General features: G+C 53.7%; 1 protein-coding gene across 1 annotated transcript in view; it reads left to right on the top strand.

The window, feature by feature from the left end:
• fbl (fibrillarin) overlaps positions 1–17,153 on the top strand; it is a 54,075-nt gene extending 36,922 nt beyond the window's left edge. The window contains exons 7-9 of the mRNA XM_041181144.1: positions 3,563–3,675; positions 11,679–11,824; positions 16,019–17,153. Coding sequence (XP_041037078.1) covers positions 3,563–3,675; positions 11,679–11,824; positions 16,019–16,046 — 287 coding nt within the window. The 3' untranslated portion in view covers positions 16,047–17,153. The remainder of the gene's footprint in view (positions 1–3,562; positions 3,676–11,678; positions 11,825–16,018) is intronic.
• Positions 17,154–18,767: the final 1,614 nt, after the last annotated feature.

Here is an 18,767-nt window from a genome sequence, read left to right on the forward strand (position 1 = left end):
GTGCTGGGGGAGTGGAGTGGGGCGTGCTGGGGGAGTGGAGTGGGGCGTGCTGGGGCGTGCTGGGGGAGTGGAGCGGGGCGTGCTGGGGCGTGCTGGGGGAGTGGAGTGGGGCGTGCTGGGGGAGTGGAGTGGGGCGTGCTGGGGGAGTGGAGTGGGGCGTGCTGGGGGAGTGGAGTGGGGCGTGCTGGGGGAGTGGAGTGGGGCGTGCTGGGGGAGTGGAGTGGGGCGTTGCTGGGGGAGTGGAGTGGGGCGTGCTGGGGGAGTGGAGTGGGGCGTGCTGGGGGAGTGGAGTGGGGCGTGCTGGGGGAGTGGAGTGGGGCGTGCTGGGGGAGTGGAGTGGGGCGTGCTGGGGGAGTGGAGTGGGGCGTGCTGGGGCGTGCTGGGGCGTGCTGGGGGAGTGGAGTGGGGCGTGCTGGGGGAGTGGAGTGGGGCGTGCTGGGGGAGTGGAGTGGGGCGTGCTGGGGGAGTGGAGTGGGGCGTGCTGGGGGAGTGGGAGCGGGGCGTGCTGGGGGAGTGGAGTGGGGCGTGCTGGGGCGTGCCTGGGGCGTGCTGGGGGAGTGGAGTGGGGCGTGCTGGGGGAGTGGAGTGGGGCGTGCTGGGGGCGTGCTGGGGGAGTGGAGTGGGCGTGCTGGGGGAGTGGAGTGGGGCGTGCTGGGGGAGTGGAGTGGGGCGTGCTGGGGAGTGGAGTGGGGCGTGCTGGGGGAGTGGAGTGGGGCGTGCTGGGGGAGTGGAGCTGGGGCGTGCTGGGGGAGTGGAGTGGGGCGTGCTGGGGGAGTGGAGTGGGGCGTGCTGGGGGAGTGGAGGGGGGCGTGCTGGGGGAGTGGAGTGGGGCGTGCTGGGGGAGTGGAGTGGGGCGTGCTGGGGCGTGCTGGGGGAGTGGAGTGGGGCGTGCTGGGGGAGTGGAGCGGGGCGTTGCTGGGGGAGTGGAGCGGGGCGTGCTGGGGGAGTGGAGCGGGGCGTGCTGGGGGGGTGGGGGCGTGCTGGGGGAGTGGAGTGGGGCGTGCTGGGGGAGTGGAGTGGGGCGTGCTGGGGAGTGGAGTGGGGCGTGCTGGGGGAGTGGAGTGGGGCGTGCTGGGGGAGTGGAGTGGGGCGTGTGCTGGGGAGTGGAGTGGGGCGTGCTGGGGGAGTGGAGTGGGGCGTGCTGGGGAGTGGAGGGGGCGTGCTGGGGGAGTGGAGTGGGGCGTGCTGGGGGAGTGGAGTGGGGCGTGCTGGGGGAGTGGAGTGGGGCGTGCTGGGGGAGTGGAGCGGGGCGTGCTGGGGGAGTGGAGTGGGGCGTGCTGGGGGAGTGGAGTGGGGCGTGCTGGGGGAGTGGAGCGGGGCGTGCTGGGGGAGTGGAGTGGGGCGTGCTGGGGGAGTGGAGTGGGGCGTGCTGGGGGGAGTGGAGTGGGGCGTGCTGGGGGAGTGGAGTGGGGCGTGCTGGGGGAGTGAGAGTGGGGCGTGCTGGGGGAGTGGAGTGGGGCGTGCTGGGGGAGTGGAGTGGGGCGTGCTGGGGGAGTGGAGTGGGGCGTGCTGGGGGAGTGGAGTGGGGCGTGCTGGGGGAGTGGAGTGGGGCGTGCTGGGGGAGTGGAGTGGGGCGTGCTGGGGGAGTGGAGTGGGGCGTGCTGGGGGAGTGGAGTGGGGCGTGCTGGGGGAGTGGAGTGGGGCGTGCTGGGGGAGTGGAGCGGGGCGTGCTGGGGCGTGCTGGGGGAGTGGAGTGGGGCGTGCTGGGGGAGTGGAGTGGGGCGTGCTGGGGGAGTGGAGTGGGGCGTGCTGGGGGAGTGGAGTGGGGCGTGCTGGGGGAGTGGAGTGGGGCGTGCTGGGGGAGTGGAGTGGGGCGTGCTGGGGGAGTGGAGTGGGGCGTGCTGGGGGAGTGGAGTGGGGCGTGCTGGGGCGTGCTGGGGGAGTGGAGTGGGGCGTGCTGGGGCGTGCTGGGGGAGTGGAGTGGGGCGTGCTGGGGGAGTGGAGTGGGGCGTGCTGGGGCGTGCTGGGGCGTGCTGGGGGAGTGGAGTGGGGCGTGCTGGGGGAGTGGAGTGGGGCGTGCTGGGGGAGTGGAGTGGGGCGTGCTGGGGCGTGCTGGGGGAGTGGAGTGGGGCGTGCTGGGGCGTGCTGGGGGAGTGGAGTGGGGCGTGCTGGGGGAGTGGAGCTGGGCGTGCTGGGGGGGGTGGGGGAGTGGAGCGGGGCGTGCTGGGGGAGTGGAGTGGGGCGTGCTGGGGGAGTGGAGTGGGGCGTGCTGGGGGAGTGGAGTGGGGCGTGCTGGGGGAGTGGAGTGGGGCGTGCTGGGGGAGTGGAGTGGGGCGTGCTGGGGGAGTGGAGTGGGGCGTGCTGGGGGAGTGGAGTGGGGCGTGCTGGGGGAGTGGAGTGGGGCGTGCTGGGGGAGTGGAGCGGGGCGTGCTGGGGGAGTGGAGCGGGGCGTGCTGGGGCGTGCTGGGGGAGTGGAGTGGGGCGTGCTGGGGGAGTGGAGCGGGGCGTGCTGGGGCGTGCTGGGGGAGTGGAGTGGGGCGTGCTGGGGGTGGGTGTGGGACAAACTGCTTCACCTCTTGAAGCTGGCTTCCAGTGGAGCCCTGGCCCCCTCTGTCAATAAGGCGTCAGGTACATTGTATTTGCAACAGTCCATATAGGAGCCATCGATATGAGATCGTCACTAATAAACCCAATGGGGGAATTCAGGAGAAACCTCTTTACCCAGGGAGTGGGGGAGTATGTGGGACTCGCTCCCACGGGGAGCGGTCGAGGTGAATAGCGTCGATGTGTTTAAGGGGGAAGCTGGATAAACACGTGAGGGGGAGAGAGGAATAGAAGGGTATGGGGATGGGGTGAGATGGAGAGGGGGGGTGGGAGGAGGCTGGTGTGGGGCAGGAACACCAGCACGGAGCAGATTCTTTCTTTTATATTCGTACGTGGGATGTGAGCAGACCAGCGTTCGTAGCCTAACCCTAATTGCTCTTAAACTGAGTGAAATAGCCAGAGGGCAGTCAAGAATCAACCACATTGCTGTAGGCCAGACCGGGTAAGGATGGCTGATTTCCTTCCCTAAAGGTGAACCAGATGGGATTTTCTGACAATCGATGATAGTTGTCATGGTCTCCATCACTGACTAGCTTTGTGGTGGGATTTGAACCCATGTCCCCAGAGCATTAGCTGGGCCCTCGGGATTACTGGTCCAGTGATATTACCACTACACCACTGGCTCCCCGAATGGCCTGTTTCTGTGATGTAAAATTCTACCCTAGCTCAGTGCAAAGACCAAATTGGCAGGCTCCGCTTCACTTCTCTCCATGTGTCAGAGCACTGCCCCCTGTCCTCAGAGAGGAGCGAGCAGCCTGCCCTCAGGTGGAGGAGCCAGCAGCTCGTCCTCAGACAACCTGTGCTATTGGTCCTCATGCACACTAAGGACCCAGATGATGATGGGTACAAGAGGAGCCTGTTACCGAGCGGAGACCATGGTGGGGGAAACCCTCCTAACCTTGGAGGAGACCACTAGCAGTTCCTATTAATATTCGATGCCAGTATGTGCTGCCCACAGCTGCTCCCAGTTACCCACCCACCCCCACCCTTGTACTCATGTCTTCTGCTTTTTCCACAGGAATGGTGGATGTGATTTTTGCTGACGTGGCACAGCCAGACCAGTGCAGGATTGTGGCACTCAACGCACACCATTTTCTCAAAGTGGGTGGTCACTTTGTCATCTCCATTAAGGTGAGCCTGGTGCCCAGCTCCTCCTCCTCCTCCTGTGTCTGTAAGGGTTGGGGAGTTTGAATGATGCTGCCTGTGCTGAGGTGTATGGGGGAGCACATTTGCCCCTCCCTGAATCCCACCAAAGGTCCGCGTTCGATTTAAAATGATTAACTTGAATTGTGGGTGAGCGTGTCCGCGTGTCCCCACATGGTTCAGAGGAAGGACGCGGGGAACTTGCATTGGAACGCCCGGCCCCTCTTGTTTTTGGCACGTTCCCACGCGGTTTACAGTAGTTGGACTGCTTTTCTTTTCTCAGTACAGTGCCCACTGTTCTGTAGGAAAACTCCACAATTGACGTGCACAGGACAATACCGAGTTTATTGTGTTCCCTGATGTTTCAGTTGTGGGGGGCGTCGTTTGTCCCGTCCACCCCAGGGCTCTCCCAGCTCTTACAACAGTGCCTAGCATCAGTCAAGCGCCAGCTGAACTCGGAACAGAGATCTCAGTTTAATGGCTTGTCTGAGGAATGGCAACTCTGCCATTGAAACGCCCTCTTGCTACAGCAGTGAAAAGTCAGCCGAGGTTACATACTTCAGTCTCTGGAGTGAGACATGAAGCCTTCTCTCTGGAAAGAAGCAGTAATTGAGGGGAGAAGTGTACGTGGGGATGTGGGAGGGGATTAAATGGGTGGGTAGAGTCAGTGATAGGGAGAGTGTACATGGGGATGTGGGAGGGGATTAAATGGGTGGGTAGAGTCAGTGATACGGGAGAGTGTACATGGGGGTGTGGGAGGGGATTAAATGGGTGGGTAGAGTCAGTGATAGGGGAGAGTGTACATGGGGATGAGGAAGGGAGTGAATGGGTGGGTAGAGTCAGTGATAGCGGGGAGTGTACATGGGGATGTGGGAGGGGATTAAATGGGTGGGTAGAGTCTGATAGGGGAGAGTACATGGGACTGTGGGAGGGGATTAAATGGGTGGGTAGAGTCAGTGATAGGGGAGAGTGTACATGGGGACGTGGGAGGGAGTGAATGGGTGGGGTAGAGTTAGTGATAGGGGGAGAGTGTACGTGGGGATGTGGGAGGGGATTAAATGGGTGGGTAGAGTTAGTGATAGGGGGAGAGTGTACGTGGGGATGTGGGAGGGGATTAAATGGGTGGGTAGAGTCTGATAGGGGGAGAGTGTACATGGGGATGTGGGAGGGGATTAAATGGGTGGGTAGAGTCAGTGATAGGGGAGAGTACATGGGACTGTGGGAGGGGATTAAATGGGTGGGTAGAGTTAGTGATAGGGGAGAGTGTACATGGGACTGTGGGAGGGGATTAAATGGGTGGGTAGAGTCAGTGATGGGGGAGAATGTACATGGGGACGTGGGAGGGGATTAAATGGGTGGGTAGAGTCAGTGATGGGGGGGGGAGTGTACATGGGACTGTGGGAGGGGATTAAATGGGTGGGTAGAGTCAGTGATGGGGAGAGTGTACATGGGGATGTGGGAGGGGATTAAATGGGTGGTAGAGTCAGCGATAGGGAGAGTGTACATGGGGATGTGGGAGGGAGTGAATGGGTGGGTAGAGTCAGTGATGGGGAGAGTGTACATGGGGATGTGGGAGGGGATTAAATGGGTGGGTAGAGTCAGTGATAGGGGAGAGTGTATATGGGGATGTGGGAGGGGATTAAATGGGTGGGTAGAGTCAGTGATAGGGGAGAGTGTATATGGGGATGTGGGAGGGGATTAAATGGGTGTGTAGAGTCAGTGATAGGGGAGAGTGTACATGGGGCTGTGGGAGGGGATTAAATGGGTGGGTAGAGTCAGTGATAGGTGGAGAGTGTACATGGGGATGTGGGAGTGGAGTGAATGGGTGGGTAGAGTCAGTGATAGGGAGAGTGTACATGGGGATGTGGGAGGGGATTAAATGGGTGGGTAGAGTCAGTGATAGGGGAGAGTGTATATGGGGATGTGGGAGGGGATTAAATGGGTGTGTAGAGTCAGTGATAGGGGAGAGTGTACATGGGGCTGTGGGAGGGGATTAAATGGGTGGGTAGAGTCAGTGATAGGTGGAGAGTGTACATGGGGATGTGGGAGTGGAGTGAATGGGTGGGTAGAGTCAGTGATAGGGAGAGTGTACATGGGGATGTGGGAGGGGATTAAATGGGTGGGGTAGAGTCAGTGATGGGGAGAGTGTACATGGGGATGTGGGAGGGGATTAAATGGGTGGGTAGAGTCAGTGATAGGGGAGAGTGTACATGGGGATGTGGGAGGGGATTAAATGGGTGGATAGAGTCAGTGATAAGGGAGAGTGTACATGGGGATGTGGGAGGGATTAAATGGGTGGTAGAGTCAGCGATAGGGAGAGTGTACATGGGGCTGTGGGAGGGAGTGAATGGGTAGGTAGAGTCAGTGATAGGGGGAGAGTGTACATGGGGATGTGGGAGGGAGTGAATGGGTGGGTAGAGTCAGTGATACAGGAGAGTGTACATGGGGGTGCGGGAGGGGATTAAATGGGTGGGTAGAGTCAGTGATGGGGGGGGAGTGTACATGGGGATGTGGGAGGGGATTAAATGGGTGTGTAGAGTCAGTGATAGGGGAGAGTGTACATGGGGATGTGGGAGGGGATTAAATGGGTGGGTGGAGTCAGTGATAGGTGGAGAGTGTATATGGGGGTGTGGGGGGGGATTATATGGGTGGGTAGAGTCAGTGATGGGGAGAGTGTACATGGGGATGTGGGAGGGGGATTAAATGGGTGGGTAGAGTCAGTGATAGGGGGAGAGTGTACATGGGGATGTGGGAGGGGATTAAATGGGTGGGTAGAGTCAGTGATAGGGAGAGTGTACATGGGGATGTGGGAGGGGATTAAATGGGTGGGTAGAGTCAGTGATAGGGAGAGTGTACATGGGACTGTGGGAGGGGATTAAATGGGTGGGTAGAGTCAGTAATGGGGGAGAGTGTACATGGGGATGTGGGAGGGGATTAAATGGGTGGGTAGAGTCAGTGATAGGGGAGAGTGTACATGGGGATGTGGGAGGGGATTAAATGGGTGGGTAGAGTCAGTAATAGGGGAGAGTGTACATGGGAATGTGGGAGGGAGTGAATGGGTGGGTAGAGTCAGTGATGGGGGAGAGTGTACATGGGGATGTGGGAGGGGATTAAATGGGTGGGTAGAGTCAGTGATAGGGGAGAGTGTACATGGGGATGTGGGAGGGGATTAAATGGGTGGGTAGAGTCAGTGATAGCGGGGAGTGTACATGGGGATGTGGGAGGGGATTAAATGGGTGGGTAGAGTCAGTGATAGGGGGAGAGTGTACATGGGGATGTGGGAGGGGATTAAATGGGTGGTAGAGTCAGTGTTAGGGGAGAGTGTACATGGGGACGTGGGAGGGAGTGAATGGATGGGTAGAGTTAGTGATAGGGGAGAGTGTACATGGGGGTGTGGGAGGGGATTAAATGGGTGGGTAGAGTCAGTGATAGGGGGAGAGTGTACATGGGGCTGTGGGAGGGGATTAAATGGGTGGGTAGAGTCAGTGATAGGGAGAGTGTACATGGGGGTGTGGGAGGGATTAAATGGGTGGGTAGAGTCAGTGATGGGGGAGAGTGTACATGGGGATGTGAGAGGGGATTAAATGGGTGGGTAGAGTCAGTGATAAGGGAGAGTGTACATGGGGCTGTGGGAGGGGATTAAATGGGTGGGTAGAGTCAGTGATAGGTGGAGAGTGTACATGGGGATGTGGGAGTGGAGTGAATGGGTGGGTAGAGTCAGTGATAGGGAGAGTGTACATGGGGATGTGGGAGGGGATTAAATGGGTGGGGTAGAGTCAGTGATGGGGAGAGTGTACATGGGGATGTGGGAGGGGATTAAATGGGTGGGTAGAGTCAGTGATAGGGGAGAGTGTACATGGGGATGTGGGAGGGGATTAAATGGGTGGATAGAGTCAGTGATAAGGGAGAGTGTACATGGGATGTGGGAGGGATTAAATGGGTGGTAGAGTCAGCGATAGGGAGAGTGTACATGGGGCTGTGGGAGGGAGTGAATGGGTAGGTAGAGTCAGTGATAGGGGGAGAGTGTACATGGGGATGTGGGAGGGAGTGAATGGGTGGGTAGAGTCAGTGATACAGGAGAGTGTACATGGGGGTGCGGGAGGGGATTAAATGGGTGGGTAGAGTCAGTGATGGGGGGGGGAGTGTACATGAGGGTGTGGGAGGGGATTAAATGGGTGTGTAGAGTCAGTGATAGGGGAGAGTGTACATGGGGATGTGGGAGGGGATTAAATGGGTGGGTGGAGTCAGTGATAGGTGGAGAGTGTATATGGGGGTGTGGGGGGGGATTATATGGGTGGGTAGAGTCAGTGATGGGGAGAGTGTACATGGGGATGTGGGAGGGGGATTAAATGGGTGGGTAGAGTCAGTGATAGGGGGAGAGTGTACATGGGGATGTGGGAGGGGATTAAATGGGTGGGTAGAGTCAGTGATAGGGAGAGTGTACATGGGGATGTGGGAGGGGATTAAATGGGTCGGTAGATTCAGTGACAGGGGGAGAGTGTACGTGGTGGTGGGGGAGTGGGAGGGGATTAAATGGGTGAGTAGAGTCAGTAATGGGGGGATAGTGTACATCGGGATGTGGGAGTGTATTAATTGGATGTGGAGAGTCAGTGCTGGGGGAGAGTGTATATGGGGGTGTGGGAGGGGATTAAATGGGTGGGTAGAGTCAGTAATAGGGGAGAGTGTACATGGGAATGTGGGAGGGAGTGAATGGGTGGGTAGAGTCAGTGATGGGGGAGAGTGTACATGGGGATGTGGGAGGGGATTAAATGGGTGGGTAGAGTCAGTGATAGGGGAGAGTGTACATGGGGATGTGGGAGGGGATTAAATGGGTGGGTAGAGTCAGTGATAGCGGGGAGTGTACATGGGGATGTGGGAGGGGATTAAATGGGTGGGTAGAGTCAGTGATAGGGGGAGAGTGTACATGGGGATGTGGGAGGGGATTAAATGGGTGGTAGAGTCAGTGTTAGGGGAGAGTGTACATGGGGACGTGGGAGGGAGTGAATGGATGGGTAGAGTTAGTGATAGGGGAGAGTGTACATGGGGGTGTGGGAGGGGATTAAATGGGTGGGTAGAGTCAGTGATAGGGGGAGAGTGTACATGGGGCTGTGGGAGGGGATTAAATGGGTGGGTAGAGTCAGTGATAGGGAGAGTGTACATGGGGGTGTGGGAGGGATTAAATGGGTGGGTAGAGTCAGTGATGGGGGAGAGTGTACATGGGGATGTGAGAGGGGATTAAATGGGTGGGTAGAGTCAGTGATAAGGGAGAGTGTACATGGGGATGTGGGAGGGATTAAATGGGTGGTAGAGTCAGTGATAGGGGAGAGTGTACATGGGGATGTGGGAGGGGATTAAATGGGTGGGTAGAGTCAGTGATGGGGGAGAGTGTACATGGAGATGTGGGAGGGATTAAATGGGTGGGTAGAATCAGTGATAGGGAGAGAGTGTACATGGGGCTGTGGGAGGGGATTAAATGGGTGGGGAGAGTCAGTGATACGGGAGAGTGTACATGGGGCTGTGGGAGGGACTGTATGGGTGGGTAGAGTCAGTGATAGGGGGGGAGTGTACATGGGGATTAAATGGGTGGGTAGAGTCAGTGATGGAGGGAGAGTGTATATGGGGCTGTGGGAGGGGATTAAATGTGTGGGTAGAGTCAGTGATAGGGGGAGAGTGTACATGGGGATGTGGGAGGGGGATTAAATGGGTGTGTAGAGTCAGTGATAGGGGAGAGTGTACATGGGGCTGTGGGAGGGGATTAAATGGGTGGGTAGAGTCAGTGATAGGGGAGAGTGTACATGGGGGTGTGGGAGGGGATTAAATGGGTGGGTAGAGTCAGTGATAGGGAGAGTGTACATGGGGATGTGGGAGGGGATTAAATGGGTGGGTAGAGTCAGTGATAGGGGAGAGTGTACATGGGGCTGTGGGAGGGGATTAAATGGGTGGGTAGAGTCAGTGATGGGGAGAGTGTACATGGGGATGTGGGAGGGGATTAAATGGGTGGGTAGAGTCAGTGATAGGGGAGAGTTTACATGGGGATGTGGGAGGGGATTAAATGGGTGGATAGAGTCAGTGATAAGGGAGAGTGTACATGGGGATGTGGGAGGGATTAAATGGGTGGTAGAGTCAGCGATAGGGAGAGTGTACATGGGGCTGTGGGAGGGAGTGAATGGGTAGGTAGAGTCAGTGATAGGGGGAGAGTGTACATGGGGATGTGGGAGGGAGTGAATGGGTGGGTAGAGTCAGTGATACAGGAGAGTGTACATGGGGGTGCGGGAGGGGATTAAATGGGTGGGTAGAGTCAGTGATGGGGGGGGGGGAGTGTACATGGGGATGTGGGAGGGGATTAAATGGGTGGGTAGAGTCAGTGATAGGGGGAGAGTGTACATGGGGATGTGGGAGGGGGATTAAATGGGTGTGTAGAGTCAGTGATAGGGGAGAGTGTACATGGGGCTGTGGGAGGGGATTAAATGGGTGGGTAGAGTCAGTGATAGGGGAGAGTGTACATGGGGGTGTGGGAGGGGATTAAATGGGTGGGTAGAGTCAGTGATAGGGAGAGTGTACATGGGGATGTGGGAGGGGATTAAATGGGTGGGTAGAGTCAGTGATAGGGGAGAGTGTACATGGGGCTGTGGGAGGGGATTAAATGGGTGGGTAGAGTCAGTGATGGGGAGAGTGTACATGGGGATGTGGGAGGGGATTAAATGGGTGGGTAGAGTCAGTGATAGGGGAGAGTTTACATGGGGATGTGGGAGGGGATTAAATGGGTGGATAGAGTCAGTGATAAGGGAGAGTGTACATGGGGATGTGGGAGGGATTAAATGGGTGGTAGAGTCAGCGATAGGGAGAGTGTACATGGGGCTGTGGGAGGGAGTGAATGGGTAGGTAGAGTCAGTGATAGGGGGAGAGTGTACATGGGGATGTGGGAGGGAGTGAATGGGTGGGTAGAGTCAGTGATACAGGAGAGTGTACATGGGGGTGCGGGAGGGGATTAAATGGGTGGGTAGAGTCAGTGATGGGGGGGGGGAGTGTACATGGGGATGTGGGAGGGGATTAAATGGGTGGGTAGAGTCAGTGATAAGGGAGAGTGTACATGGGGATGTGGAAGGGAGTGAATGGGTGGGTAGAGTCAGTGATAGGGGAGAGTGTACATGGGGATGTGGGAGGGGATTAAATGGGTGGGTAGAGTCAGTGATGGGGGAGAGTGTACATGGGGATGTGGGAGGGATTAAATGGGTGGGTAGAATCAGTGATAGGGAGAGAGTGTACATGGGGCTGTGGGAGGGGATTAAATGGGTGGGGAGAGTCAGTGATACGGGAGAGTGTACATGGGGCTGTGGGAGGGACTGTATGGGTGGGTAGAGTCAGTGATAGGGGGGGAGTGTACATGGGGATTAAATGGGTGGGTAGAGTCAGTGATGGAGGGAGAGTGTATATGGGGCTGTGGGAGGGGATTAAATGTGTGGGTAGAGTCAGTGATAGGGGGAGAGTGTACATGGGGATGTGGGAGGGGGATTAAATGGGTGGGTAGAGTCAGTGATAGCGGGGAGTGTACATGGGGCTGTGGGAGGGGATTAAATGAGTGGGTAGAGTCAGTGATGGGGGAGAGTGTACATGGGGCTTTGGGAGGGGATTAAATGGGTGGGTGGAGTCAGTGATGGGGGAGAGTACATGGGGATGTGGGAGGAGATTAAGTGGGTGGGGAGATCCATATGCAAGTAGATATAGGAATGTTAATGTGTTTTGAATTGATTTTGATAAAGTTCTTCCCTTTGCATCTCATGACTGTTGCTTGTGGATTTGAACATTTCTGGGGGTGCATGGTTTTATGGATTTTTGAGTACATAGTATAGCCAGGGATGGCATCTGATGAGCTTGTGCCCACAGACAGGATTTATCTCTGAGTCTGTAGGAAACCTGAGGTAGTGCACAGGCCTTGCAGTTGACCTAACATCTGTCTGTGTGTGTGTGTGTGTGTGTGTTTATCCCTACAGGCAAACTGCATTGACTCCACCGCAGCCCCTGAAGCAGTGTTTGCAGCGGAGGTGAAGAAGATGCAACAGGAGAACATGAAACCCCAGGAACAGTTAACGTTGGAGCCCTATGAGAGAGATCATGCTGTCGTTGTAGGAATGTACAGGTGTGTGTGTGTGTGTCATTAAATAACTCCTGCCTCACTGGGGAATGGGGAATGTTCCCTGCCCACGTATACTAATTGGCAACCTCTTTGGTCATTGGGTGGCTGGGTCAGTCTTTCTTGCTGAACAGGGTTGCGTTTCGTATGTTACATCAGTGACTGTGCTTCACTTTGGTCATAAGGTAGTGAAAGGCTCTGAAGGAATGGTGGGGAGGGCCCCTTTCTTTCAGAAGTGAAGTGGGGAATGTCCTCGTGTTGAGAGGATGCATCTAATAAGCACTCACCGCAGTTTTAGTCTGTGTTGAATGGGTTCTAACTTGGGTGTAGTAAGTTCCCACCTGTTCATAGGAGCATAGGACTTGGGAGCAGTAGGAGTCTGTTCCACCATTCAATAGGTTCATGGCTGATCTGATTGTGTCTCCACTCCACTTTGCCGTCCGCACCCTCCCCATCCGTAATCCTTGAGTCCCTTGTCTATCAAAAATCTGTCTAACTCAGCCTTGAATATATTCAATGACCCAGCCCCCAACTGCTCTGTAGGGAAGAGAATTCCACAGAGTGATGCCCCTTGGAAAGAGAAAAATTCTCTTCCTCTCTGTCTTAAACGGTAGACCTCATGTTATTAAACTGTGTCCCCCTAGTTCTGGTCTCCCCCAGAAGTAGGAACATCCTCCCAGTATCTCAGGATCTTATATGTTTCAATAAGATCACCTCTCATTTTCCTAAACTTGTGTACCTAGGTTGTGGACTGAGGGGTGTATGGGTCATATATAGATCAACTGTGAACTGATTGAATGGTGGAAAGAGCCAGAGGGGCTGAATGGTCTCTTCCTGGTCCTAATGGAGATGTGATGAATTTTTTTTGTTTATTCATTCCTGGGATGTGGGCTTCGCTGGCTGGGCCTAGCATTTGTTGCCCATCCCTAATTGCCCTTGAGAAGGTGGTAGGTGAGCTGCTTTCTTGAACTGCTGCAGTCCCATGTGGTGTAGGTACACCCACAGTGCTGTTAGGGAGGGAGTTCCAGGATTTTGTCCATGTGGTGTAGGTACACCCACAGTGCTGTTAGGGAGGGAGTTCCAGGATTTTGTCTGTGTGGTGTAGGTACACCTACAGCGCTGTTAGGGAGGGAGTTCCAGGATTTTGACCCAGCGACAGTGAAGGAACGGCCGATATATTTCCAAGTCAGGATGATGTGACTTGGAGGGGAACTTCCAGGTGGTGGTGTTCCCCATGTATCTGCTGCCCTTGTCCTTCTAGATGGTGGTGGTCGTGGGTTTGGAAGGTGCTGTCGAAGGAGCCTTGGCGAATTCTTGCTGTGGGATCCAACCACTGTCATCCCCTTTTGGTGTTTTCAGATCCATCATGGAGTGCTTGGCAAAGAATTGCACCGCAGTCGAAGTTGGTGTAGGCTCGTGGGGAGGGGCTATCTTTTTATGATATTCATAGAATCATATAGCACAGGAGGAGGCCATTCAGCCCATTGTGCCTTTTGAAAGTTGTCTAGCTTAATCCCATACCCAGGCTTTCTCTTCCCCAAACCTTGCAAACTGCAAGTCCTCTTCAAGCATCTGTCCAATTGGCCTTTGCAGGACACTGTGGAATTAGCTTCTACCACCCTTTCAGTCGAGCATTCCAGATCCTATTATATCAGTTCCTTCTCTGTTTTATTTGCTAATGATTTTGAATAGATGGCTTCTGGTTACCAGCATACTTGCCAAATGAAACAGTTTATCCATACTTTTATCAAAATGCCTTAAATTTTGAATATCAGATCTCCCCTTAACCTTCTGTGCTCCTATGTTTCTCGTCACTGTACCTATTTATGAAGGTAAGGATCCCATCGGCTTTTTTAACCACTAAGGATCCCATCGGCTTTTTTAACCACTAAGGATCCCATCGGCTTTTTTAGCCGCTTTATCAACTTCATTCACCCGTTTCTGTAACACAATTCCTAGAAAATCCAAGAGAATTAAATGGAAGCAGGGTGTACTGCCTTCCACCAGCTGATACAGTGGGGATTATTTTTAAATTAATGCGATAGCGGGTAACTTAGATCAGTAAAACACCCACAACTGAAACATCCATACTTGGCCTACTTTGGGAACTTGTTGACCAAAGCGCTCCAGACAGTAAACATCAGGTTTGGTGATTATTGAGAAGGAACTACTGGTGACTTTGCCCGCTGATAGTTGGATCACACAGGAGAGAACGCAAACGTATTGATCTCAGAGGTTGGCTATCCCAATGGGTGTAAAAGAAATGCTTGCATTTCCGTGGGGTCTTTCATGACCTCGAACGAGCGATTGATGTGGGTCACTGTTAAGGAAATGTGACAGTCAAATTGTGCATAGCCAGCTCCTACACAGCAACATGACGATGACCCAGTTCATTTGCTTTAGTGATCATGACCCAGATGTTCTGTTTTTTTTGAGGGATGTATGTATATGGGGTGCAGGATGCTGCGGAGAGCTATTTTCTATAGCATCCACCCCTCCCACTTCTAAATAGCGGCCAGGAGATCTTTCACAATCCAAACGAAGGGACAGAGCCGCATTGGTTTTCATGCCTCGTCTAAAGGAAATGGCTGGTGTCTCCCACAGGCTGCCCCGCCACTCCCTTCGTCAGCAGTTCTGTGCTCGAGTCCCTGGAGTGGGACTTCAACCTACACCCTTCTGGCTCAGTCGAGAGTGCTGACCCAAGGTTTGAAAACATGATCGAGGTTGGTTTTGAACTGAGACACTGTCCTACCTGCAGAAGAAGTAGCAAACCTTTTTATTGTTATCCTTTGCAGAGACATGAGAATGCAGCTGTGCTATGTATGCCTGGAAGGGAGGGAGGGAGGAGGCAGAGAGAGAGAGAGAGAGAGAGAGAATGTGTTGGGGATGTGTTTTGCTGTCTGTTTGCATCTGAAATCCATGTGACTCGAACCTTAAGAGACCTGTCGTAGCTGTGTCCTGACATACCCAGGTACTGAGTTAACACTATACAGTCAATCTGCAAAGATGACATGAGTTGGAGATGAGAGATGGAGGGTAGGTGGGGGGGGGGGGTGTCTACTTCATTTGTGCATGTGCCCTAGCTAGTGCTCGTGCCCTGAGTATTGGAGAGAGAATCTGCTACAGTTCTGCTCCAGATCACTATTCAGAGTCTCCCACTGGTGATTATAGCAGGTTTTCCCAGCTTGTACTCATTGCAAAATCCCATAGCCTGACTTTTGTCATTTTTTTTTGTTCACGGGATGTGGGTGTCACTAGCTAGGCTGGTGTTTGTTGCCTTTCCCTAATTACCCCTTGAGAAGGTGGTGGTGAGCTGCCTTCTTGAGCCGCGACAGTCCACGTGGTGTAGGTACACCCACAGTGCTAGTAGGGAGGGAGTTCCAGGATTTTGACCCAGCGACAGTGAAGGAACGGCCGATATATTTCCAAGTCAGGGTGGTGAGGGGCTTGGAGGGGAACTTCCAGGTGGTGGTGGTGGTGTTCCCATGTGTCTGCTGCCCTTGTCCTTCTAGATGGTAGAAGTCGTGGATTTGAGAAAAGTAAGAAATAGGAGCTGGACAAGACCAATAAAATATGGCTGACCTTTGACGGCTCCACTTTCTCACTCTGTCCCTTCATGCTGTCGAAGGAACCTTGGTGAATTCCTGCAGTGCAACTTGTGGATGGTACACGTTGCTTCAGCTGTGTGCCGGTGGTGGAGGGAGTGAATGTTGAAGGTGGTAGGTGGGGTGCCAATCGAGCAATCTAGTGTGTGTGAGAGACTCGTTGTCATTGGGTCCTGTCAAACCCAGCACTCATTGCTTCAGAACAAGAGGGGTCAGAATTGGAGAAGGAGACAAGTGGTTAGTGACTGACTGGGACCCCGCCCCCTTCCCCAGTCTTCGCTGTCGCTTCTAGCCTGGTATCTTGCCCTTGGTATACACCTGGCTGTTCTTAGCTGGAGCATTTTCCGTGTTTATCTCTACATCCTCTGTGACAGCCTGTTCGGTATCTTTTGAGGGGATTTTGCCTGATTTTCTTATGGATACCAGGTGCGTGTGCACTCTCTCTCTCATATCACCTTATTTTAAGCTGTAGCCTTTCTCTGAATCTGCATCTGTTCTGAAGATCTGTGTATTGAATAATTGCTTGCTGAGGTGGCTGTGTTTATAGGTGACAGTAGATTGATTCAGAGAGTGATGTTTGACTCCTTGTTTGCAGGCCACCATCTAAGCAGAAGAAATTTTAACTCAAGATTGGAACCCAAGGACAGACGATAAAGAAATCCTTTGCCAACACGCTGTCTGGGATCCGATTGTTTAACGCTTCTGAATGGATCTCAGTGTGGAACTCCATCAATTTTAAAATGGGCAGGTGATTTTATTTACCCCTCCCCATTGATTTCCAACAGCACTGGAGTTCTTGAACTTGTTTGTAATATATTTATGTCTGTCTAAGGCTCTTGGAGGGACAGGGTGAGAGGATTTTAGGGCAGGTCTGTCGATTTGTGGCAAGTTTTTAAATCAAACCTTTTTGAGTGGGGGGGGTGGGGCAGCTGCAGGATTTAAGTTGTGGGTCTGGAATGGTACAAACATTTAAGTTGGAACCTTTGCCACTGAGGGAACATAAGGAACAGGAGCTGGAGGAGGTTATTCAACTCCACCAGCCTCTTCTGCCAGCCAATAAAATATGGCTGATCTTTGACCTCAACTCCACTTTCCCACCCTATCCTTTAGTGCCTGAAAATCTATTGATCCGAGCCTCGAATATAATCAACGACGGAGCATCCACAGCTCCCTGGGGTAGCATTCTCAAAAGATTCACCACCTTCTGAGTGAAGAAAGTTCTCCTCATCTCAGTCCAAAACGGCCGGCCCCTTATCCTGAGACTAGCGGACCCCCCGCTAGTTTTGGACTCTCCAACCGGGGAGTGAGGTAAACAGCCTCACAGCATCTACCCTCTCAAACCCTCTGAGAAATTTACCTTTTCAATCAGATCACCCCTCGTTCTTCTCAACTCCAGGGGTTAAGTTGTGTCCTGCATTTGCGTAGCTTCTAGTGCTTGATGCCTGTTCTGAAGAGCGAGAACAGGCTCCTGTGTTCGCGGTATGGAGACCTGGTAGTAAAGCAGAAAGCATTTACAAACAGTGACCTATAGACTTGCCCTGGGCAATGTCCCACGTCCTCCATTGTTAATTTTCACCCCATTTGAAAGGTTTTGTGGGTGAAAGGTTTTGTAACTGAAGTTTCTCCTGTGTCTGGCAGTGGTAGCTGGCCCAGGTGACAATGTTGTATACCGAGTTGCTGAGGCATTTTCAACACATTACTATATTATTAATAAAAAACACACAAACGAACTTGGGGTGCAGTGTGATTCTTCATTTTTTGTTCTGGGGGCTCTCTGTCGAGGGTTTTCATTTGAAGCAAACTAGGAGGGAGGGAGGAAAAGAGGAGTGGCATTTACATGGTGACCCAGATGCTGCCTTCCCAGTTTTGGATTTGGGATTGCTCTTGGCAGTTAGCTGGTGCCCACACCTGGAGAACACTGAGATGCTCTACAGCTGGTTCTCCGTTGGTTTGGGGCTATGGGGGTTTACACATCCCTGGTTTGCTCACTTGCCTAATGTTGGCTGCTTTGGAGAACTGGTCCCTGCCAGTACTCAGCAGACACACTGGGTATCTCTTCTGGAACCTGTCCTCACACTGCATTAACCTATTTATTTTCCAATAGTGGGGTGGTGGAGTGGTTGACTGGACACGGATCAGGGCGTGAGGCTATTTTTGGTTTCTGGTCCCACACTCCGGTCCAGTGGTGAGACCCATTGAATCAACACTGTTGCCCTGGCTGAATTCCACGATCCCAGCAAAGGTAGGGCCTTCCTCAGCTCTCCTTGTTGTGCTCTGCAACACTTCTCTTATTCAGGTGGTATGGGATTCTCTGCTCTTGGCCTGATTCGTTGGGAATGTTGCACGATTCTCTCAAGGCAGGCCTGCTGCTTGAGAATGCCAAAGCTGTCTTCTCAATGGGCCAGACTGAGCATTTGGACAGGTTGACCAGAGTGCTGGGAGCTCACGGTGAGTGAAGACTTGACTGTATTTCCATCATCTCGCTCCATTTTTTTGAGCATTGCCACACCCCGTCTGATATCTGAGCTGAGGAGACCAGTGATGTGACGCTGCGGTTGAACTAAAGGATGAAGTCTGCCCGCCATCCGTGAGAAGTCCTCCTGGTTTCTGCTGGTTGTCCGTGCCTGTAATGGTGCAACCGAGGTGGGGGAATGCCTGATCATGGTGGGATGATGCAACACCCCAAAGGTAAGTGGGTAATTTGCACTGAGCTTTTATCTGCTTCCAATATGGTGCATTGTATACAGGACCCTCTTCGCTATGAAAGTTCAGTATCTAAACACCCTGGGCATGTTGATGCAGTCTCTTGTTGGACCTGCAACCCAGTTTTCTTCCTCCTCTCCTGAAAGGGTGTGTTCTTGCAGGGTGTGGTTGTTTGATGGGATCTCCCTGCCCTTTTAGCAATCACCCACGTGGCTGCCCTTCAGTGGGAGGTTTGCTGGCTGACGGGCCCTGGTCCCAGATTTGCCAGCAAATCTGTTCACCCACCCTCTTGTGCCTGGTAAGCCAAGACAGTGCCCACTTGTTTAATGGTTGTTCAGTTCAGACAAACTCATGATCAAAATAGCGGTCAGTTGGATTGGACTAATTGGATAAAGTGTCTGCACTTCCTCCTTATCCATGTGTAATTATCTTTCCCTCCCTCCCACCTATTGAGTATTCTATTTTTGAAAGTTACTATTGAACCTGTTCCTTCATCCTTTCAGGCAGTGCATTCCAGATCACAACATGAGACCTCTGGATATTTCGCCAGTTATCTTTTTAAACCTATCTAAGCTTCCTGCAATTGGAAGCAGTTTCTCCTTATTTACTCTTTCATGGCTTCACAATTATTGACCTTTTTG

The sequence above is a fragment of the Carcharodon carcharias genome, assembly GCF_017639515.1.
Source record: "Carcharodon carcharias isolate sCarCar2 chromosome 29 unlocalized genomic scaffold, sCarCar2.pri SUPER_29_unloc_2, whole genome shotgun sequence".
In the NCBI taxonomy this organism is placed as follows: Eukaryota; Metazoa; Chordata; class Chondrichthyes; order Lamniformes; family Lamnidae; genus Carcharodon; species Carcharodon carcharias.